The 23,739-nt window shown below is 41.3% G+C and overlaps 1 protein-coding gene across 7 annotated transcripts in view; it reads left to right on the forward strand.

Moving 5' to 3' along the window:
• Positions 1 to 23,739, forward strand: part of DLG2 (discs large MAGUK scaffold protein 2) — a 2,323,126-nt gene that overhangs the window by 1,110,524 nt on the left and 1,188,863 nt on the right. For all 7 annotated transcript variants that reach the window (XM_059883216.1, XM_059883213.1, XM_059883215.1 and 4 more), the window contains one exon: positions 12,665 to 12,826. In XM_059883216.1, the coding sequence (XP_059739199.1) occupies positions 12,665 to 12,826 (162 nt within the window). The remainder of the gene's footprint in view (positions 1 to 12,664; positions 12,827 to 23,739) is intronic.

Below are 23,739 nucleotides of genomic sequence, written 5' to 3' on the forward strand. Positions count from 1 at the left end.
AAAGGGGAAAGAGAACCCTGCTGCAGTCCAAACGCTAGAGACTGTATTTCAAAATAAAGATGCAAATATACATACTAATCTGTTCAATGCATTAAACATTCTTTTATCTTCTCTCTCTTTTTTTCCTCCTTCTTCTGTCCATGTTTTCCCTCCAGAAGGGAGGCAGTGAATTAGAGAGAGGATGCCAAAGGCATGGTAATGGGGATGAGTCTCGGGTCACAGATTGGCTAGGACATCATGGGAAAAGGAAGGAACTGGAAAAGAGGGCTGGCTAGCTACATACCGCCCAAGTCTCTGGTGAATAAAGTCCCTATAAAGAAACAGCCATTTATTAAGCAAAATATTTTCCTCAAAATAAGATGGTGGAGGCAAGGCCTGGATAAGAATACCCTGTTTTGAAAGATAAACTTATACAGTCTTGAGAAGAAAGGAAAACCCTTTATTTTCATATAATTCATTTTTTGAGACTACTTTCCTCACTCTCTCTCTTTTTTTTTTTTTTTTCTGTTTTCTGAGCTTCACTCACTTCTTTCTTAGAGGTTTATCACTCTTTGCCAGACTGTTATTTATGTTTAACTTTCTAAGTGACTTCATGCTTCTCTGAAAATCAGTGCTTCTCTTCTACACATTTTTAAAGCTGAGAGACTTCTCCCAGTGGCAGTATGCAGTCAGCCAAGTCTATTGAGCACCCGCTACCTGGCCCTTGTTCTGGCCTGAGGCTCCGCAGGAGACAAAGACAGATGGCAGAGGTTCCTGGTCTCAAATAACCGTAGATTACACAGGGGGAGTTAAGACTTGACACAAAGAATGCTATCTGTTGCTATATTAACAGAAGGCAAGAAGCCAAGAGGTTTTGAGCATTTACTAAATGTCAGGCTTTGTGTACGAAGCTGTAATCTTGCCTTAAGTTTGTACCTGCTTCGCAATGTTGCTGTCAGTCTTAAATGGGATACTTTGTATAACACTCTTTGAAAAGTGCACAACATTTACTATCTTAGAGTTGGACCTTAAAGAAGACTGAGTGCTGAAGAACTGATGCTTTTGAATTGTGCTGTTGGAGAAGACTCTTCGGAGTCCCTTGGACAGCAGGGAGATCCAACTAGTCCTTCCTAAAGGAAATCAGCCCTGAATATTCACTGAAAGGGCTGAAGCTGAAGCTCAAGGACTTTGGCCCCTGATGTGAAGAGCCGACTCACTGGAAAATACCTTGATGCTGGGAAAGATTGAGGGCACGAGGAGAAAAAGGTGACAGAGGATAAGATGGTTGGATGGCATCACCAGCTCAACGGACATGAGTTTAAGCAGTCTCTGGGAGATAGTAAAGGATAGGGAAGCTTGGTGTGCTTCAGTTCATGGGGTCACAAAGAGTTGGGCATGTTTGAGTGACCAAACAACAAAGGCACTTTCACACACTTCCCTTTCAAGAGCACACAAACATATTCTGGTTCTCATTGACTTGTTTCTGTCTCTCATCAGAACAGTGCCAGCTCCTGCAGCCAGGGGGAAGCAGAGCACTTTTTATTGCAGAAACCACTAGACCCAGGATTTTATTTATGAGACCTTGAAAACTTTGTGACTTCTCCCTCAGCTATTATACACCTTGCCCTGGCAGCATCATCTTCCAAACCTTGCAGAACCTCCCAGGGATGGACCAGATGCTTGCACGAACCTGCGTTGGAATCCTGGGAAACTCAGGATGGTTCTGACTCACAACAGGCCTCAACAGAATGCAGTGAGCAGAATTTGATCCAGTCATGGCCATCCACGTGGGAGGGCCCGGTGGCAGAATAAGAGTCCCAGTATGATTGCATGATGATTCAGCTGGGAGGGCTGTTTCGTCAGATTGATCATATTATTGCTCAGATGACTTCAGTCTACTTACTTCAGTTAATGTCACATTCATCAGTTTCTATATGTCTTACTGTGGTCCACTGGAGATTGAGATGACTATCACTCTGATACTGAATAGGGTTCTTGGCCTTCCCTAATCAACAGAAATTGACAAGAGGCCAAACCAGAAGTTGAGCCAAGGCTTTATCAGGGCTCTTGTGCCAGCTTCCCAGGTGGCACAGTGGTAAAAACCACCCCCTGCTAAGCAGGAGAAACAAGTTCATTCCCTGGGTTGGGAAGATCCCCTGGAGTAGGAAACGGTAACCCACTCCAGAAAATTCCATGGACAGAGGAGCCTGGCGGGCTACAGACAATGGGGTCACAGAGTCAGACATGACTGAGCGACTAAGCACAAGAGCAAAATCAAGTAAAAGGTTTGGTTGTTCGCTCCCTCGATAGGGGCAAGCTACTTCCTTACATGCGATGAGGGTAGGGATGTGTCCAGGGGTTGAGCTGGGACGGTGGCTGAGATGGTTGGCCCACCCCTTTGTGGAGTTGAATGCAGAGGGGCACACACAATACCCTGTTTTTTTTCCAGACACCCAGTTTTTTGACTCCTAGCTCTTCAGAAATGGCAGTTGTTGTTTTTTGGGTTTTTTTTTTTTTTTTTTTTTGGTCTTTGTATCTTTTGTCCCATGCACACAGTTGTTTTTAGTTCCATATAGTCTTTGTATATTGTAGCTCGAGGGGAGGTATGTCCAGGTACAAGCTTTGCAAAACTGCAGCAGAGGGTCCCAGGCCCCAGGCCTGTCTCAACTCCGTCTCTACTCAGAAGTGCTCATGGGCTAGTAGGAGAGACAGACACACAGACAGGTCACTGTGGTTTGCTGCTGCTGCTAAGTCGCTTCAGTCATGTCTGACTCTGTGCGACCCCATAGACGGCAGCCCACCAGGCTCCCCCATCCCTGGGATTCTCCAGGCAAGAACACTGGAGCGGGTCGCCATTTCCTTCTCCAATGCATGAAAGTGAAAAGTGAAAGTGAAGTCGCTCAGTTGTGTCCGACTCTTAGCGACCCCATGGACTGCAGCCCACCAGGCCCTCCGTCCATGGGATTTTCCAGGCAAGAGTACTGGAGTGGGGTGCCATCGCCTTAGAGCTGTTATTTAATAGCAGGAAACTGTGAAGAACCCTCAGTTCAGTTTGGTTTAGTTGCTCAGTCCTCTCCGACTCTTTGAGACCCCATGAACTGCAGCACGCCTGTCCTCCCTGTCCATCACCAACTCCCAGAGTTTACTCAAACTCATGTCCATTGATTCGGTGATGCCATCTAGCCATCTCATCCCCTGTTGTCCCCTTCTCCTCCTGCCTTCCATCTTTCCCAGCATCAGGATCTTTTCCAAGGAGTCAGTTCTTCACATCAGGTGACCAAAGTATTGGAGTTTCAGCTTCAGCATCAGTCCTTCCTATGAATATTCAGGACTGATTCCTTTTCGGATGGACTGGTTGGATCTCCTTGTAGTCCAAGGGACCCTCAAGAGTCTTCTCCAACACCACAGTTCAAAAGCATCAATTCTTGGGCACTCAGCTTTCTTTATAGTCCAACTCTCACATCCATACATGACTACTGGAAAAACCATAGCTTTGACTAGATGGACCTTTGTTGGTAAAGTAATGTCTGTGCTTTTTAATATGCTGTCTAGATTGGTTGGTTATAACTTTTCTTCCAAGGAGCAAGCGTCTTTTAATTTCATGGCTGCAATCACCATCTGCATTGATTTTGGAGCCCCCCAAAATGAAGTCTGTCACTGTTTCCACTGTTTCCCCGTCTATTTGCCATGAAGTAATGGGACCAGGTGCCATGATCTTAGTTTTCTGAATGTTGAGCCTCAGGCCAACTTTTTCACTCTCCTCTTTCACTTTCATCAAGAGGCTGGGAGCCTAAAGGACATCCTTTGAACCTTAACAGTCGGTCAGAGTATGTGTCTAAGAGAGAATGACATTCAGTCTGATTATCTAGGACCTGAAAAAATTTGCCTGAGGAAATAAACCAGGGGTGGAATTAAATTTCAGAATGGGGAAGGGCATGGGATTCCAGAGATGAGAGACAAAATGAGCTCCAACAGGGAATGTAAATTATTTTAGGGAAGAACATAAATTCTTCTCTGGCCTGAGCACTTCTGCCTGGTTCCCATTGGAGCTAGGAGAGAACATAGAATTGGTTTACAAAAGTTCTGTTGTCCCAGAGGGCCCTCCAGTGGGCTGAGCTGAGGGGAGGAAAAGAAGAAGGCACGTACATCAAAGCAGAGGCCTTCCTCAGTGACCCTCCTTCTAAAGGAAATGCAGAAACCCTCAAAGTTGCCCAGTCTGGCGTCAATGACTAAGAGACAAGCCCTGGAATGAGAGAGGACTCAGAGTTGCCCAGAACATTAGCGCTGATTCTTTTTATTTTTTGTTGTTGAAATATAGTTGCTTTATAGTGCTGTGTTAATTTCTGCTGTACAGCAAAGTGAATCAGCTATATGCGTACATGTGTCTACTCTTTTCTGGATTTCCTTCCCATTTAAGTCATGACAGAGCACTGAGCAGCCATAACCACTGTGCTGTACAGCAGGTTCTCATTAGTTACCTGTTTTATACATAGAGTGTATATGTGTCAACCCCAATCTCCCAATTCATCCCAACCCCCTTTCCCCTGTGGTGCCCGTGTGTTTGTTCTCTATGTCTGTGTCTGTATTTCTGCTTTGCAAATATTGATAAGTTCACCTGTATAGAGCCGGTTCTTAAATCAGGATTTGACCTCTTCCAGAATGGTTTAATCTCCCTTGTCAGATGACTCTTGAAGATTTCCTGATAGTTATAGTTCCTGAAGATATAATTAGTCTCTTAAGATCTTGGAGTCCTAATTAGTTTAGAAGAATATTTAAGTGAAGTGCTCTAGCTCCAGAGTCAGACTTGTGCTTGAATCCTGGTTTGCTTGGTATGTAAGCTTGGAAAAAAATGCCCATCTGACCAAGCCTGAGGTGATGGAAATTGTAACACCAATCCCCCAGATGTAATGATGTGTGTAAAGCATTTAGCATAGTTCCTGAAACATGAAAATGAAAGTTGCTCAGTTGTATCTGATTCTTTTTGACACCATGGACTGTGTAGTCCATGGAATTCTCCAGGCCAGAATACTGGAGTGGGTAGCCTTTCCCTTCTCCAGGGTATCTTCCCATCCCAGGGATCGAACCCAGGTCTCCTGCATTGTAGGTGAATTATTATTAATGGTTTTAATATTACCATTCATGTTAGAATTAGTATTTTTGTTAATAATGTTAATATTAATAATAGTCTTAGTAGTACAGAAAAACCATTTTTTGGTATAGCTGAAGTTAAATCTAAGCAGAGAGAGTCTTCCAAGTCATATCAGAATGATTCCTCTGGAGGCTGCTGTTTGAGTTAAACATGGCACCGCTCACTGGTTCTTGTCATCTTTTGCTTAGTCATCTCTTGGAGAAAACTGGAAAAATAAAGGAGAAGGACCACTTGTCTGGTACCAGGAGGAGTATTGTTTAGGTCTCTTGTTGTTCAGTCACTAAATCATGTCTGACTCTTTGCGACCCCATGGACTGCAGCACACCAGGCTTCCCTGTCCTACACTATCTCCCAGAGTTTTCTCAAATTCATGTCCACTGAGTTGGTGATGCCACCCAAGCATCTCATCCTCTGATGCTCCCTTATCCTCCTGTCCTCAATCTTTCTCAGCATCAGGATCTTTTCCAGTGAGTCGTCTCTGCATCAGGTGGCCAAAGTATTGGAGTTTCTGCTTAGCATCAGTGCTTCCAATGAATATTCAGGGTTGATTTCCTTCAGGATTGACTGGTTGGATCTCCTTGCAATCCAAGGAATTCTCAAGAGTCTTCTGTAACACCACAATTGAAAAGAATCAGTTCTTCAATTCTCAGCTTTCTTTATAGTCCAATTGTCACATCCATACACGACTGCTGGAAAAACCATAGCTTTGACTAGACGGACCTTCGTCGGCAAAGTAGCGTCTCTGCTTTTTAATATGCTGTCTAGGTTAGTCAAAGCTTTTCTTCCAAGGAGCAAGTGGCTTTTAATTTCATGGCTAGAGTCACCATTTGCAGTGATTTTGGAGCACCCCAAAATAAAGTCTCTCACTGTTTCCCCTGTTTCCCTATCTATTGCCATGAAGTGATGAGATCAGATCCCATGGTCTTAGTTTTCTGAATGTTGAGCCTCAAGCCAACTTTTTCATTCTCCTCTTTCACTTTCATCAAGAGGATCTTTAGTTCTTCTTTACTTTCTGCCATAAGGGTGGTGTCATCTGCATATCGGAGGTTATTGATATTTCTCCCAGCAATCTTGATTCCAGCCTGTGCTTTATCCCGCCTGGCATTTCTCGTGATGTACTCTGCATATAAGTTAAATAAGCAGGGTGACAATATACAGCCTTGGTGTACTCCTTTCCCGATGTAGAACCAGTCTATTTTTCCATGTCCAGTTCTTACTGTTGCTTCTTGACCTGCATACAGATTTTTCAGGGGCAGGTAAGGTGGACTGGTATTCCCATCCCTTTAAGAATTTTCCAGTTTGTTATGATCCGCACAGTCAAAGGCTTTGGCATAGTCAATAAAGCAGCAGTTTCTTTCTATTATCATTCTAGATCCTCTTTCAATCTGGAACGCTTCAGAGCTGTTGATTACCTATTTCTCTGTTTACACTCAGTAAAACTCAGTTTTTACTCAGTAATACAGTTGTTTACACAAAACTCAGTTTACCGTCAGTAATACAGTTATCACTGTGCACGTGACTTAGCTGCATGTATGTATTATTTACTCGGTAATTTGTGGCCTTCTCAAGGTCAAGAACTGGTTCACATTCAGTTTGGGTTCTTAGCATATATAACTGAAAGGAAAGATGTGGTGAGAGACATATAATGCTTAAGAATCTGATATCGTTTGACATTGTGTCAGTCCAATGATGTGGTCTGTTTTTGCTTAAGCCTGAGTTGACAATGTTTCACAATGAAAGAAGTTGCATTCAGGAGCCAGAATTACTTGGTAGCTTGAGCAGGTTATACCCAACTCATCAATTTGTTTAATTGTCAGTCATAACTTTATTCAATAAATAGTTATTGAGCATATGTGCCAGGCATTTGGTTAAAGGACTGCAGATATGGGGATAAACCACACCCAAATGGCCCCTGTTCTCACAGAACCTTATAGTGCAATATAAAAACTCCAAATATACACAATCATATTGCATGATAAAAGTTGTGATTTGGGGAGTATAGGCAACTATGGGAATATCCACAAAACCTCGGATTTGCGTTTCATGAAAGCTTCTGAGAAAAGGTAATGTCAAGATTGAGTCCAGAGGATCAGTGAATGTTAAGATGAACAATTTTTACTAATAAAGCATTAATTGATCATCAAGATTGAGTTTACAGTCTAATTTAAGCCTGTATCACTCTTCAAATTGGATCTTAATTTTCTGAAAATAATTAAATAAGTTCTTTACAGTACCATGTAAGGTTAACCAAGTTTATTATCTCTCTGTGTCCTGATTTATTCTGCCAAACAATTCAGTGAGATGTATATTTTTATGAATGAAATCTTTCTCTATACCAGCTGAATCTTACTGCAAGAATCTTTGAGGAGCTTCTATAATCAGTTTAACTTTGCAAAATTTTACTTTTGGTGTTCTTGGATATTTAGGTTGTAGAACACAAGCACTTCCTGGCTGTGATGAGTGACATGAATGTGGCTTTACATATGTTAAAGTTTTTAAAGCTTAAAAAATTCCTCAAAAAACTAAAAATGGAATTGCCATATGATCTAGCAATTCCACTTCTGGGTATCTCTCCAAAATAATTGAAAGCATAGTTCCAAACATGTTTTTGTAAATGCATGTTCATAACAGCTTTACCCTCAATAGCCAAGAGGTTGAAGCAACCAGCAGCTCATCTACAGATGGATGAAGAAACAAAATGTGGTATATACATACAATGGGATATTATTCAGCCTTAAAAAGAAGGAAATCCTGTCACATGCTACAATATGGAGGACACTTGAAGGCATTAAGAAGTAAGCCCGTCATGAGAAGCAAACACCATGTGATTCCACTGATACAAGGCGGAATTGTCAAATTCATAGAGTAGCCAAATGAAAGTAGAATGGGGGTTGGCAGCGGCTGTAGGTGAGAAAATGCTGAGTTGTTTAATAAGTAAAGAGTTTCAATTTTGCAAGATGAAATCTGAAGATCGGTTGCACATCAGTGTGAATAAACTGAAAGTGAAAGTGGAGAGTGAAAAAGTTGGCTTAAAGCTCAATATTCAGAAAACGAAGATCATGGCATCCGGTCCCACCACTGCATGGGAAATTGATGGGGAAACAGTGGAAACAGTGTCAGACTTTATTTTTCTGGGCTCCAAAATCACTACAGATGGTGACTGCAGCCATGAAATTAAAGGACGCTTACTCCTTGGAAGGAAAGTTATGACCAACCTAGATAGCATATTCAAAAGCAGAGACATTACTTTGCCAACAAAGGTTCATCTAGTCAAGGCTATGGTTTTTCCTGTGGTCATGTATGGATGTGAGAGTTGGACTGTGAAGAAGGCTGAGCGCCGAAGCATTGATGCTTTTTGACCTGTGGTGTTGGAGAAGACTCTTGAGAGTCCCTTGGACTGCAAGGAGATCCAACCAGTCCATTCTGAAGGAGATCAGCCCTGGGATTTCTTTGGAAGGAATGAGGCTAAAGCTGAAACTCCAGTACTTTGGCCACCTCATGCGAAGAGTTGACTCATTGGAAAAGACTCTGATGCTGGGAGGGATTGGGGGCAGGAGGAAAAGGGACGACAGAGGATGAGATGGCTGGATAGCATCACCAACTCGATGGACGTGAGTCTGAGTGAACTCCGGGAGTTGCTGATGGACAGGGAGGCCTGGCGTGCTGCGATTCATGGGGTCGCAAAGAGTCGGACACAACTGAGCGACTGATCTGATCTGATCTGATCTGATACACATAAAAGGGGCTTCCCTAGTGGCTCAGATGATAGACAATCTGCCTGCAGTGCAGGAGACCCGGGTTGGACTCCTGAGTTGAGAAGATCCCCTGGAGAAGGGAATGGCAACCCACTGCAGTGTTCTTGCCTGGGAAATTCCATCAACAGAGGAGCCTGGGTGGCTACAGTCCATGGGATTGCAGAGTCAGATACAACTGAGCGAGTAACACACTTTCATATGCTTAAAACAGTTCAGCTGGTAAATTTTATGTGTATTTAACAATTTTTATTTTTATTTTTTGTCTTTTATTTATTTATCTTTTATTTAATTTATTTTATTTTTTCACTTTACAATATTGTATTGGTTTTGCCATATATCAACATGAATCCGCCACAGGTATACACGTGTTCCCCATCCTGAACCCTCCTCCCTTCTCCCTCCCTGTACCATCCCTCTGGGTCGTCCCAGTGCACCAGCCCCAAGCATCCAGTATCATGCATCGAACCTGGACTGGCGACTCGTTTCATATATGATATTATACATGTATCAATGTCATTCTCCCAAATCATCCCACCCTCTCCCTCTCCCACAGAGTCCAAGACTGTATTTAACAATTTTTTAAAAAATCCTTTAAAATTGGAGGTAATGATACGTTTATGTTTATTCCATAGTCTTGCCTTAAGAGCGGTGAGATACAGGAGTTCAACACTAGTGGGCACTCAGCTCATGTAGTGGTGTTGGGGGTCACTTATCACAAAGAAAGGAAGCTTGAGCTCTGTCACGTGGTCAGTGGGAGCCACTGAGGTGTTTTAAAGAGAAAGGCTCTGTCACTGTAAGATTCAGAAAGCCTGCCCCTTGGCATATGTACAGCGGCCGTCCTTAACCGTTTTGGCACAGGGACCAGTTTGGTGGAAGACATTTTTTTCACTGGGCTGGGGTGGGGCGGGGATGGTTTCAGGATGATTCAAGCACATGACCTGATTATCCTGCCGCTGATCTGGCAGAAGGTGGCGCTCAGGCAGTAATACAAGCGATGGGGGGCAGCTGCAAATACAGATGACGCTTCACGTGCTCGCTGGCCGCTCACTTCTGTTGTGCGACCCCGTTTCCAGCAGTCCATAAGACTGCTATTTGTTCGTGGCCTGAGGGTTGGGGACCCCTGTTGGCCAGGATGTATGGGAAAGGGGCAACCTCAGCAGCAGTCTGTCCAGTCCAGAGGCTGTTGCTGTGGTCCAGCTGAGAGCTGCAAACCCGAACGTGGGCAGTGGTTCACGGAGGTGGTAGGAGATGAGGACCTAGTAGGCTCAAGAGCTATCTGAGATAGTAATGAGGTAGACTCAGTGATTTATTGAACTGGCAGATGGCAGGGGGTGAAAGAGAGGATGGAGACTCACTGACTCCTACTTTTCTGGCTCGGGGGATCGCAGAGATGGCAGTGCCTCCCAGAGAGAGAACTGAAGAAGGGGGAGGAGTCGTGGAGGGGCTGTAGGCTGAAAGCCAGAGACACTAAACTGGGCATGTGTATGACATTATTCCACTTCCAGCAAACCCCACATAACTGATCCAGAATGAATATTAAGCTTGATTCATGTTTCTAAGTCAGATGACCTTCCCAAATTATTCATAGAGTTAGGAAAATAAAAGTATGGTATTTTGTAATGCACAGGAATGTTCTACCCTCATTTTGTTGTCTGTCCTCCATGAAGTGCTTTTTTTTTTTTTTTTTTAACCAAGCTGCTGTAGGCTTGGATTTCATCTCCTTTTGGGAATGGGGGCCGGGGGAGCTTTATGAGAGTAGAAAGAGGATTCAGATCCCGATTATCTGGACAGGATCCTGGCTCTCATGACCAGTATGTAGGGGGTCCTGGACAAATCTCTTAACCTCTCTAAATGTCAGTTCTCTCATAAGTAAAATGGAGCATCACAGATAAGAAGAATTGGAATGAAAGAAATAAATGAGAGTTCTCTGCAAACTGCTTCATGATATTGTCAGCTGTAATTTTTGTTTTGAAACTGATATTAAGCTGGGAACACTGTGGAAAGCCTCCCTGGAAAATAAAAGTAATGATGATCAACTGAGTAAGAATGGACTCGAGATTGAATTGCCAACCTTGAGTGGTTCCTCTTGTTACTGTCAATTTATGAGTCAGCTGGAGAGCTGATGTTTAAGAAATCATATTTCTCACCTAAAAATGAGAGAAACATAAGCATGGTTTTGTAAGAAAACGTGTTGTTTGTGACTTGATATGATAATAGTAGCTGTCGGCGATGATAAGAAAGGGGTACTGGGAAGTGCTAGTCGGTGATGATAAGAAAGGGGTACTGGGAAGTGGTAGTCGGTGATGATAAGAAAGGGGTACTGGGAAGTGGTAGTCGGCGATGATAAGAAAGGGGTACTGGGAAGTGGTAGTCGGCGATGATAAGAAAGGGGTACTGGGAAGTGGTAGTCGGTGATGATAAGAAAGGGGTACTGGGAAGTGGTAGTCGGCGATGATAAGAAAGGGGTACTGGGAAGTGGTAGTCGGTGATGATAAGAAAGGGGTACTGGGAAGTGGTAGTCGGTGATGATAAGAAAGGGGTACTGGGAAGTGGTAGTCGGCGATGATAAGAAAGGGGTGCTGGGAAGTGGTAGGCATCACAGGTAAACCTGTGGTGTTATGTCAGTTTTGGATCTCCTCCCCCAATTACCCCTTTGCCATTCACAGGGAGCAAAGGAAAAACAAGGCAAACTAACATTTTATTAGCTGGGTTGCATGTAGGATATAGAGTGTTCCGTTTTTTCTCCCCCAAGTAGACTAATAGCCATGAAACAGTGAGACTCTAACAGTGGGGTAGGTCTGAAGGAAATGGGGTGAGAAGCAAAGAGAGACAGAAGAAGGGGACACCCAGGCCAAGGCTGGAGATGGAGACTGACCCATGGCCGTGTTGACCCTCCACAGAGCGTGCCTTGTCCTGGCCCATTTCTCTCTCTGCCAGCTCCCTTTGGTGTGCTTGGAAGACCCAGAGGAGGGCCTTACTGTTGACAGAGGATGCTCTTACTATTACAGGCGTGTGGAAGGAAGATGACAAAGAGCAAAAGGGACCAAGAGAGAAGGAACTGTTTCCTTATCTGTTTCCCTTCAGGGAATCCTCTCAATATAATTCAGGCAGATTTTTTTTTTGGGGGGGGGCGGCCTTAATTGTTAAGTTCTTTAAACGAAAGCTCCATCTTTGGAAATTGTGAACCTTTGTCCTAGAGTCTAACTAACCCAAATCAACACTCCTCCTCCTTGGATATGAAAGGAAGAAAATATTCTTTCTTTGGAGGCCAATACAAACAATGCAGGTGGCAGAAATTTTCCCTTATTTCCTAGAAAACTTACAACTTTCATGCTTTCTGAATCAAAATTAGATTCCCCAACTGGTTGCATCAGAATTCTGTCTTCTTGCTCCGCACTTTTTTTTTTTTTAATTTTCCATCCATGGCCTAAAATTTTTAGCACATGTTTAGCTATTCTGATCCTTTGGAGGGATACCTCCTCACCTACTTAGGTAAATTGTCTCAGTGTCATTTGTTATCATGCTTCTATGTTTTATAAACAGAGATAGTACATTAAAGGCAAAGACCAGTCATCAGCATTGCTTGGCATTGATGGTTGGTTCGATGTGGCTTGCCAGTGACCTAGTTTGTGGTGCCCACCCAAAGGGGCTGTAGCAAGGTCTGTTGGGTGATATCAGCCATAGGTGAGCACTGTGCCCTGGACATGAAGTGAGAACGTGAAGTTCAGAACGGTACCTTTTGCAAACACTCATGCTTTTTTTTCTTTGTCTTTTCTCCTAGAAGTATCGCTATCAAGATGAAGACGCTCCACACGATCATTCCTTACCTCGACTGACCCACGAAGTGAGAGGCCCTGAACTGGTGCACGTGTCAGAAAAGAACCTGTCTCAGATAGAAAATGTCCATGGATACGTCCTGCAGTCTCACATCTCTCCTCTGAAGGTCAGTTCTATTGCTCTTAGAGCTGGCGGCAGGGGATGGTATGCATTGCTAAGGGAGGTGTCTGCTGGCTTAAGTGGGGCTCTTTTAAAACACTACGGTGGGACATGGTTGCCAAAGCGTCTTTCTGTGGTTTGGAGGTTTACCTGGAATTCCTGACACAGGACAGTTACTCTCACTGTTATTTGTTTAAGTGTCTGGAAAATCCTTTTAGTTTCTGCAAATGGGCTAAGGAGAGACCAAACACTGACAAACTGAATGGGAAAATACATGGATCCATGTATTTACAGAGCCCACAGGGACATCAAGATTTCGTTCAAATTGTATTTCTCCCTCTATTTGCTTGGCTCCAGATAACTATAACATGATGACACCTAGTAATTGCTGTACCTTACAGACTAAAAAAGAATCTGTGAGTTGGTTCATCAACAGCTCTATTTTATAATTCTTTTCTATTTGGTGTCATACTTTTCCGATGCTTTCTACATTTTTTTTTTTCTTAGATTTAAAACAATTTTTGGGTAAGTGCTATTTTGACAGGAAGGGACAATGAAATGAGAGTTAAGAAATTTCTGTGTTCCTTGGTTACAGTTTACTGTGTCATTTGCTTTGCTGATGCTATGGGATTTTGTGTCTTGGGTAAAAGCTTATAAATGTTGATTAAAGTCAATTAAAGGGAAAATGGAACTAGAGTCAATGATGTAACAGGAGCGAACTTAAATGTAAAACAAAACAAACAAAAAAAACTACCACACAGCCCCTTGATATTGCTAAAAAAAATTTTATTTTGTTAGCTAGAACGTTCACTTCACTGGCACTTTCATAGAGCCTGCTTGCAGTAAAAAATGTAGCCATGAAGGTTGCCCTGATGCCTTCTGGGATCTTATTATACCTTCCAAAACATCAGAGAAAGGCTATATTATGTTTAATATAGTTCCAAAATTTGGTACATTTTAAGTACCTTGGCAGCCTAAACCTGCATTATTAAATGAACTAGTTCTGGTTACCACACATTAGAATATTGGGCTAATTATCACATTCCAGTCAATATTTAATATTTTGCTATTGAAACTCATTGCTCATTTCTTCCCAGAAAGAAAAGAAGTCTTTTCCAAGGAATTTTCTTTGGAAATCACTGATGGATGGGAATAGGTATGGTCAGCCAGGAGAAGAGAAGATAAAAGCATAGGGAACAGAGATTTACCTTCTCATACTTAGGGCTGTCATGTAGGAATCATGATATCAGTGGGCGTAAGCACAACCACTGTGTATAGTTAATAGGAATGTATATTTGGGATCACTATAGGACCACAACTTATGTCAACTAGTGCTACCTCCAAAAATACTGTTTTGTAAATTACAAGTTGCCTGTCCCTACCACTCCAGTGTTCTTGCCTGGAGAATCCCAGGGACGGCGGAGCCTGGTGGGCTGCCGTCTATGGGGTCGCACAGAGTCGGATACGACTGAAGCGACTTAGCAGCAGCAGCAGAAATCTTCCAGGCTTGTCTGATGACCTAGAGGTGATGCAGAGGAAAGCACTCCTTCTTCAGCAGGAGAGTGCACAAAGTTGTCTCTAAGGGTTTGGTCTAACTGTAGAAATCAGTGATTTCACTCCAGGGTCAGATGAATCCCTTCCTGCTTTAAGCATCTTTCATCTTTGCAAAAAAAAAAAAAAAAATTGCTCAGCCTAAATCAGTACTGACCAGTGTAAACTGAGAAAAGGCAAAGCTGGGAGACTGGACTGTGCAGAGAGAAGTTGCACTTCAGATGTTTTTCTAACTGGATGAAGGAATCCCTGTAAGACCCTCCATGAAGCCTCCCCTCCTGTTAGTCCTCACAACCTACCACGTCCTTTTCTAATCAGCTCTAGAGCAGAGTCCCCAATGGCTTTAAGATGAGAAGGATGATGGAGGCTAGTCTAAAGCTAACCTGGCAACAGTAAAAAATATGAACAAAATAATTAAAGGACTATCAGATCTTCATTTTGTATGTTACATATTCAGCATATACTTGATAATCTAATTACTGAACGTCTGCACTTTGGGGGATTATACCATGTGTAATGGTGCTTCATGCCTCATTTGGAAAATGTCTATTCAAGTTGAAGGCAACTTAAGTTTTTTGCGGAAGATCATCTCTCAGATATAAAGGGATCTTTCCTCTCTCCCCTTTATCTCTTGACTCCAGGAATCTCAGAGTTCAATGTCTTCCACTTTGGTTGTTTTCTTCAGTTTTATTTTGTTTCAGTTGCTCCCTTCTATCTTTTTTCTTACTATGTTCTTTATTTATTTTTCTGGTGTTCATGGTTTTACTGTAGTGATGTCTTTTGCTGAAGATTTCTCACATCGGTTTTAAAAGTAGCACCTGTGAATAATAAACCTCTGATATGAAACATCAAGGTTAGAATAGGCTTTTTTTCCTTTTTGGAATGACCAGCTAAGCAGTGTGGCCCCCAGTGTATTATAAAGAGAATGGAAAGGTGACCTCATCCAGGGCTTCTGCACCCAGCCTGCCAGTTAGCTATTTTGGGGCCAGGAGGTTTCCATCATGACCCTCTAGAGTGTTGTTTGTGCTGAACAAGATATACTATTAGATTGTCTTAATGAAGAGTCTGTGTGCCTTCCTTCTATAGGCAACAGTGATAGAAATAAATGCACAATTTTTCCAGAAAAGAAAACAGCCCAGGGTGTTGCGTTTGCCAAAGTCACGGTGTATGCCATCATGGCTGATTTCAGGTTACCAGCCTGAAGGTGCTGGATGCACTCACAAAGATTGGCGCGTGAGGTTCTCATGAGACCAGACGAGCTGGCCCCAGCATGGCCCTGCATGATCAGACTCAAGCACATGTACTTTTATAGTCACAAAAAACACATTTCCTGATCAAAAGTCGTTAAGAGGTTATTATATTATCACAGTTCAAGTGTTTGGGAAACCTGCCCTGATTAAAATCTAATGTGTTATTTTCTCATAAAGGAAGCCTATTAGAGCCAGAGATGTGCTAAGAGGGTACAAATTCTCCATTAGACCTGGCACAGTTTCAACCTTGTTGCTTCTTTGATCTGTCTGGTGCTCTTGGGTCAAGCACTAAAAGGGGGAAAAGTGAGGAGACAAAACACACAATGAGATACCTCCCCCTGGATCCTACTTAGAAGACCGTGTGGGGACTTCCCTGGCGGTCCAGTGGTTAAGACTCCACCTTCCAAGGCAGGGATTGCAGTTTCGGTCCCTGGTCAGGGAACTAAGATCCCACGTGCCTCGTGACCAAAAAACCAAAACATAAAACAGAAACAGTGTTCTGATGATTTCAGTAAAGAGTTTAAAAATGGTCAAAATAAACCTTAAATAAATCCTAAAAAAGATTAATTTCTCAATAAAAATAGTATCAAAATATTATAATCAAAATGAGTCTTTAAAAAAATAGACAGCAATGTGGTTCTCTAGTATTAATTAGGAATTTACACATGGCATGCCTGAACAGAGTGTGAGATTGCTGGAGAACAGTTTAAATGTCATGTTTGGTGGGCTCCCAACGGTTAGCTGAGTAATCTGCCTGTTGCAGCTTTGACAGTCTTTTTTCCCATTGCCGCGTAGCACCTGAAACCTCGGTTCTAAGATTCATCTGCCTTTGGAGCACCCCCGCTGCTTGGCGGATAGATGGATTGCTTAGCCTGTTTTCATTAGAGCACCTCAGCCAGTGTGAAGTATGGGGTTGGAAGGAGAAATGCAATTTAGCAGTGAATTGGATGGAATTTGTTTTCTTGGCCTCCAGATGGGGATGTGTTCTCTTCAGATGCTACCTTAGAATCCTCCAGGAAAGAAACTGGCCTATAATAAAGTGTGAGCATTTTCTTTTCAGTTTAGATAAGCTCATTAAATAGTAATTGAGTGTCTACTATGGGTATCATAATAGGTGATGGGGACACAAAAGACAGTAAATTGTGATTTTAAATATGCCTGTTGCTCTCAGAGGGAATCTGAGTTCTAATTATGTATTGCTCATCCTTACTCTGCAATAGGAATTCAAATTCCTGAATCTTAGGTACTGTGAGACCCTAGGCGTCTATCAGAGTACTCTTTACAGAGTATCTGTTAGCTCTCTATCTCAGGTTCTTCCTCTGTAAAATGAAGGGAATAATAATATTTATCTCATAGGACGTTTATACTAATTAAATAAAATGACACATGTAAATTGCTTAATAAGTGGCTGGCACATAGTAAACACAACAAAACGTTGCTTTTGACTTTGTTATCATCAATCTGCTACCGTGGCAAATATCTTACAATCATTTATTTTATTTGTCTCATTTGACCTCAGTGAGGCAGTGTACCTGATTTTAAAATTCTAAAGTTCCCTTTCAATCATAGAACTAGTGAATAGGAATGTCCTTGTTGGTGTCTCAGATCTTTCTGGTTCCAAAATCTGTATTCTTTATCCCTCCTCCCCTAAACTGTTCTGCTATTTTTAAAGAGATCTTAGGGGCAAATTGTCTTTCGTTGGCTCTAGGTGTGTAAAATTTGAAAGTCTTTTTTTTTCCCCCCCATATAGCCTTATTCTTAAAAGTTAAGCAGATACAAAATATAAGTGAATTTGTTAAGAAATTTACTTTCCTAAATGAGAACGGGGAAGAGTGTTAATAGATGGGAAAATGATGAGAAAAGAGAAGGGAAATAGGTTCTATCTTTAAAATATTTCCATCTACCCAGTAGTAAACTCCCAAAGCACTATGTTCCTCTCCCAAGTCAAGAGCTCGTTATTTGGGGCTAGTTCCCTTTTGAAGAATCTCTTGAGATTGTAAAAATGTGTTTCTCAGCAAGAGAGACACACTGCATTTTGAGCAACTGGAGAGTTTTCTGCATTGAGAAACAGTCCTCATGGTAGGTGTGTGTGTCATCGAAAAACCCAAGTACATCCATCCACACCACAACCCTCATGCTTTATCCTTCCCAGGACCTGGCAAGATCTGTTTCTGTCCTTTTTATTTGGTTATTCGTCTTTTAAAATGTTCATTCTATATGTGTTGGATTTCATAAACTATCTTACAATTTTCAGAAATGAGCATTGTTCAAGTTACAGATTCAAACATTGATCAATAAATGAATAAAGCTACTCTATGCTGTTTCACATTACCGTATTTGTTTGATCAGAAATTTAACCAATTATTTTAATTCTGTTGTTATTTATAACTATTAGTTTTGTTTTAATAAATTTACTGTCAATATTATCATCATTATATGAATGCCTTCAAGGTCAATCTGTGTTGGTTTTATTCATTATTATATTCTCAGACCTTCAACAAATACTTGTTAAATTAATTATTTTTCATTGGCAGTATGAACAGTTGACTTCTGGGGGATTGGTGACATCGATATTTAAATAAGCAAGAAATGAAGGCACAGACTTCTTATTTTTCTCCATCTGTTGTCCCCTTACCTAATCATCATGGATACAGCATTTCATCAGTTTTAAACGTATGTCCTCATGTGTTTCATATCTGAAATCTGAGTGTATCCTAAAATCAATGACAGCTTGCAGTTAAAATTGGCAGCATCTCCTAAGGTACCCCAAAAGTTGGTACATCTTATAGTCAAAGCCATCAGTGATTATTTACATGGAAGATTAAAGCTATTTTTTTATAGATTGGTATAGATTGCTTTAATCAGATAAACATGATTTTCTGTCTTCTGATTCTCATTGAGACCAGATAAATGATTCTCAGAAGATTTACTGGAAAGTGAGAATATGAGAAGTTAGGATAGACTCTTACACTCTTGAACAAATGGGCATTTGTTAAATGTATATGGGAAAACAATGGGGAATCTGGAGGAAGGGTAAATTTGGGGAAATTATAGGGAGTGATTGCTCATGAATGAAGAAGCCAATATACAGAAATGCAGGCAGAAAAGATTAAGTGTACTTTATTCCACAAACTATTTTCTTACCAGAGTTGCCAGAGCCTACTTATAGGAAAGTATGTTTTAGCCACAGTAATAAATTCTCTTTTTCCATGAAGTCTTTCCTATTAACTCTTGCCTGACTCCACTTGGTTATAATATCCTGTAACACAAGGAGTTTGCATAATTAGCTTTTTTATGTATACCTTATTCTATTAATCTAAATAATTTTTGTGGAATCAGGTATTGTCTTTTCCTTTAGCTATTCCATTTATCTTGCTCCTAATAAATGTATAAGCTCCTGTGAACTGGACCACATCTTATTTTTGTTTTTATTTTTCCTCTTTCTTCCACATTGACATCTACGGTGAAACTAAGCCAGTATTTCACAAAGTATTTCCAGTGGGATTTTTTCAGCATTATAAGGAAAATAAAGGAGTGAAAGCTGAAAACATTTGAGAGGTTAGGTGCATTAACTTTATTGAAGAATTTCTCAGTTATTAGATATTATGCAATATAAACTTCTAAGATGGGGACCTGGTTAATACACTATTTTCCAAACATGTTTGGTCATGAGACCCTTTCTTCCAAATAAAATTATTTTTTGTTTGGATATATACACTTCTGAAAATACTATTAACATAATAGATACATAGATGATGGCTAGTACAACCAATAGAAAAGTTTAACATAAAAATTCACCCTGGCCCTAGAATCAGACTCAATCAGATCAAATGCCTGGTCCTCTAATTATTAGCTGTGTGAGCTCTCTCAAGTTTTTTAACTGCCTTAAGCCTCAGTTTCTTTAATTTGTAAAATAATGGCATTCATTGATGTTTCTTTGAGTTTTGAACGCTATAAAGAGCTCAGTGTGACATAAGAAATATGCAAAAATGGTAGCTATCCTTGATACTATTGATGTTTTGATATTAGTATGTAATAGTATTATTCTAATATTCTAAATGGAAAACTTTGAAGTTTCTCATGGAATTTTTTTTCATTGTAATCTCTTATTGGTTTTCAAATGTCTGAGTGTTCTCACCTTCCTCTTTTTATCCACATCTACTATCCCAGTCCAGGTTTTCATTGCTTCCAGGCAGAAAGTAGTGTGGTTATTGTTAAACATCATGGGCTTTGGAGCCAAAAAATAGATTTTTGAATCCTGACTGCAATTTCTGGCAGGGTAACCTAGGAAAATCATCTAGCATTTCTGAAACGCAGTTAAGTTTAATATGAACAGAACCTCTTAAGAATATTGATTGATTCATTGATTTATCCATTCACTTGTACAGTAAAATCTCTTCGACCATCTCCTGTATGTGGGAGCTCTGTTATTCCCTGAGGACACAAAGAGGAATGTGCCTTCTAGTTCCTTACATGCAATAGATAGGCTTACGAACTTGGAGATGTGTGCATACAACCTGTCATGCTGTGTGCAATGAGGAAAGGAGCAAAGGAGAGGAAAATCCTCCCAAGACCTAGAGACATGCTTTAATTTTTTTCTGAGCTGGAGATCTGGGGACAGATGTGGTCAGAGAAAGCATTAGATGGGAGGTTATTTTTGACTTGAAGGAAGTTGGAGATAAAGCAGATTGGTCAAGGTTGTCCTAGATTCTAGCACTTGCGTATCAGGATGGAGGAATTCTAGAAATGGCAGGCCTTTTGATTTGTAATTGAGTTGGGCAGAGAGACAGAATGTAAGGATTAAGAAGGTATACAGAAGTGGGTCCAAAGCATGTCTTCAAACAAGGGAGATGGATGGGAACAGGTATTGAAGGGCCTGCTGTGAAGACTGGACGTCACCTTGTAGGTAATGAGGAATGACTATGCAATTTAAAAAGAGGAGACTCCTAGTCAGAGTTGTAAATTAGACCATTAGTCACGTCATGCAGCAGAGTGGAGGAAAAACAAGAAAAAGGTGTATCGCAATCAAGGACATCAGGCAAAATGCAACAGGTGGACACGCTCTGAGATAAAGCAGAGACACTGGGGATGGAGGATGGAATGAACTAGAAAGATTATTGAGGAAAAGATACCCTCAGGAACTTGAGACCCATTGAGTATAGATGATAGAGGAGAGAAATAAATGGAAGTAAATTCATACTTTTTTTTTTTTTTATTTGACCAATTGCATAGGGGAAGTATCATGGCAGGTAATCAAGAATGCCAGAGGAAGGATAGATTTAAGGGTGGGGTGAAGAGATTCTGAGGTTAGATCTGAATAATTGAGTTTGATCTATATATGCTACACTCAAGTAGAAGGGCTTAACAGGCAGTTTGAAATAAAGATCTGGGAATTTACAGAGACCTGATTGAGAAATGAAGACTTAGGCATTTTCTGTATAGTTGAGGTGGTATGGATAGGACTGCTTAGCTAAGGGGGAGGAGGATGCTGGGGACCGAATCACAGGAAACAATACTACCGTGTTAGGGGTCTTATGGACAGAGAAGACCACCGAGGAGACCATGAAACAGAGAGTAATTTATCACAACGTTTAAGCATTAGTGGGCTTCCCAGGTGGTCTATGGTAAAGAACCCTCCTGTCGATGCAGGAGACATAAAAGAAGCAGATCTGATCCCTGGGTTGAAAAGATCCCCTAGAGGCAGGCATGGCAACCCACTCCAGTGTTCTTTCCTGAAGAATCTCATGGACAAGCCTTAGTTGTCTAATGTTTCTGTTTAAAACTGAGTTATACATTTCTCATTGATGAGGATCATATCTTATAACTGAAAAATGTATGGCTCATTTATAGTGCCTAGAATTGAGTTGTCCAAACACTAAATGCCTTTTTAATACTTGTTACTGTTCTTCAGTCACTAAGTCCTGTCCTACTGTTTGCAAGCCCATGGACTGCAGCTTTCCAGGCCTCCCTATCCTTCACCATCTCCTGGAGTCTGCTCAAACTCATGTCCATTGAATCTGTGATGCCATCCAACCATCTCATCCTCTGTCATCCCCTTCTGCTCCTGCCTTCAGTCTTTCCCAGCATCAGGGTCTTTTCCAGTGAGTCAGCTCTTAGCATCAGGTGACCATACTATTGGAGCTTTAACTTCAGCATCAGTCCTTCCAATGAATATTCAGGCTTGATTTCCTTTAGGATGGACTGGTTAATACTTGTTGTGCATGTATGAATGCTAAGTTGCTTCAGTCGTGTCTGATTCTGTGACCCTATGGACCGTAGCTAGCCAAGCTCCTCTGTCCATGGGTTCTCCAGGTAAGAATGCTGGAGTGGGTTGTCCTGCCCTCCTCCAGGGGATCTTCCCAACTCAGGGATCGAACCCAGGGATCAAACCTGCATCTCTTATGGTCTACTGTATTGGCAGGCGTGTTCCTTGCCATTAGCACCACCTTAATTGGCCACTGATTTTAGTAAGAAAGAACAAGAGAGAAGGGGAGAGAGAAAGAAAGAAAGGGCAAGGGAGGAAAGGAGGGAGGAAGGAAAGAAGCTTATGAAATATATTGACTCTAACAGTCATGGGGTCCTGACCATCAGCTTAAAATTATGTATTTGTTTTCCTTTCTAGCCATAGTGCTTTTATTAATATTACTAGTTAGAAAACTAAGCTGATTTTGCTATTTTAGAAAATAAGTAAATTTTCAAAAATGTAAACCTTGTTCATTTCTGTCTCTCTCCACTAGATGGTATAAGCAGCTGACCTGATGGTTCAGAAAGCATCTGGTCTTGGGGAAAATAGTACAGTTTTGTGAGGCTAAATTGAGAAGCTCTTAGTTAATAAAAGCCTAAGAATGGTTTGGCAGAGATTTACATATTTGTGAAAAATGCATTTTGTTCCAGGCCCAGAACCTTGGCGAGAGGAAATGTGAGTGAAATATGGCCTTGACAGACATATACTGAATCCAGGCACAAACGCTCCTGATCAAAACTCTAAGCAAATGAAACATTTCTTGCTTCAATTATCATTAGTTGGGAAGTGTACCAATAGCATACCTCAAACAATCCTGGTTGTTTAAGCCAGAAACTGGAAAAAGGGAAGAAGAAAATGGGCACAGGACCTACCACAGTATCTTACAATTCATAAATGTTCACTGGAACTAGCCCACCGAGGGTTAATGGGTAACGCCATGGCTTTGGAAAGATAAATCAGGAGAATGACATCCAAATCTCTTATTTTTCCCAGCTGTGTAATGATAACAATAATAATGAATTTTTCTCTAAGAAATACTAGATTGTTATGTATATTAAAGGCATAATAAGTTTTTTTCTTTTCAAATGAGGAATGTTTAGAACAATCCTAACTAGATGTCATTAGTGATTATTTGTAGATTTAGTTACTCCTAAGTACTCTTGCCTGGAAAATCCCATGGACGGAGGAGCCTGGTGGGCTGCAGTCCATGGGGTCGCGAAGAGTCGGAAACGACTGAGCGACTTCACTTTTACTTTTCACTTTCATGCATTGGAGAAGGAAATGGCAACCCACTCCAGTGTTCTTGCCTGGAGAATCCCAGGGACGGGGAGCCTGGTGGGCTGCCGTCTATGGGGTCGCACAGAGTCAGACACGACTGACGCGACTTAGCAGCAGCAGCAAAGGGTTAACTCAAGACTCAACACACTGCTTCTTAAGACTAGGATTTCACTACTGCCAAGGCTTTCTATAAAAATTAGAAGTAATATACATAAAGCTCACAGAGGCTGCCCACCCTAAAGGATGCTTATTATATCTGTTGGTAATGATGCTGTGGTTATTGTTGCTCTAAAACAATGTGTAACTCCTACACTCCTCCCCCTTTAAAGAAATTCAGAGTTGTAACCTTTTAGTAAGCACGTTTTCAATAGTTTTTATTAGTACACACACATACATATATATATGTATATGTGAAGTGAAGTAAAAGTCTCTCAGTCATGTCCAAGTCTTTGCAACCCCATGGACTATAGCTCGCCAGCCTCTTTTGTCCATGGAGTTTCCCAGCAAGGATACTGGAGTGGATTACCATTTCCTTCTCCAGGGGATCTTCCCGACCCAGGGATTGAACCTGGGTCTCCTGGATTTCAGGCAGATTCT

This window comes from Bos taurus, chromosome 29, assembly GCF_002263795.3.
Source record: "Bos taurus isolate L1 Dominette 01449 registration number 42190680 breed Hereford chromosome 29, ARS-UCD2.0, whole genome shotgun sequence".
Classification (NCBI taxonomy): Eukaryota; Metazoa; Chordata; class Mammalia; order Artiodactyla; family Bovidae; genus Bos; species Bos taurus.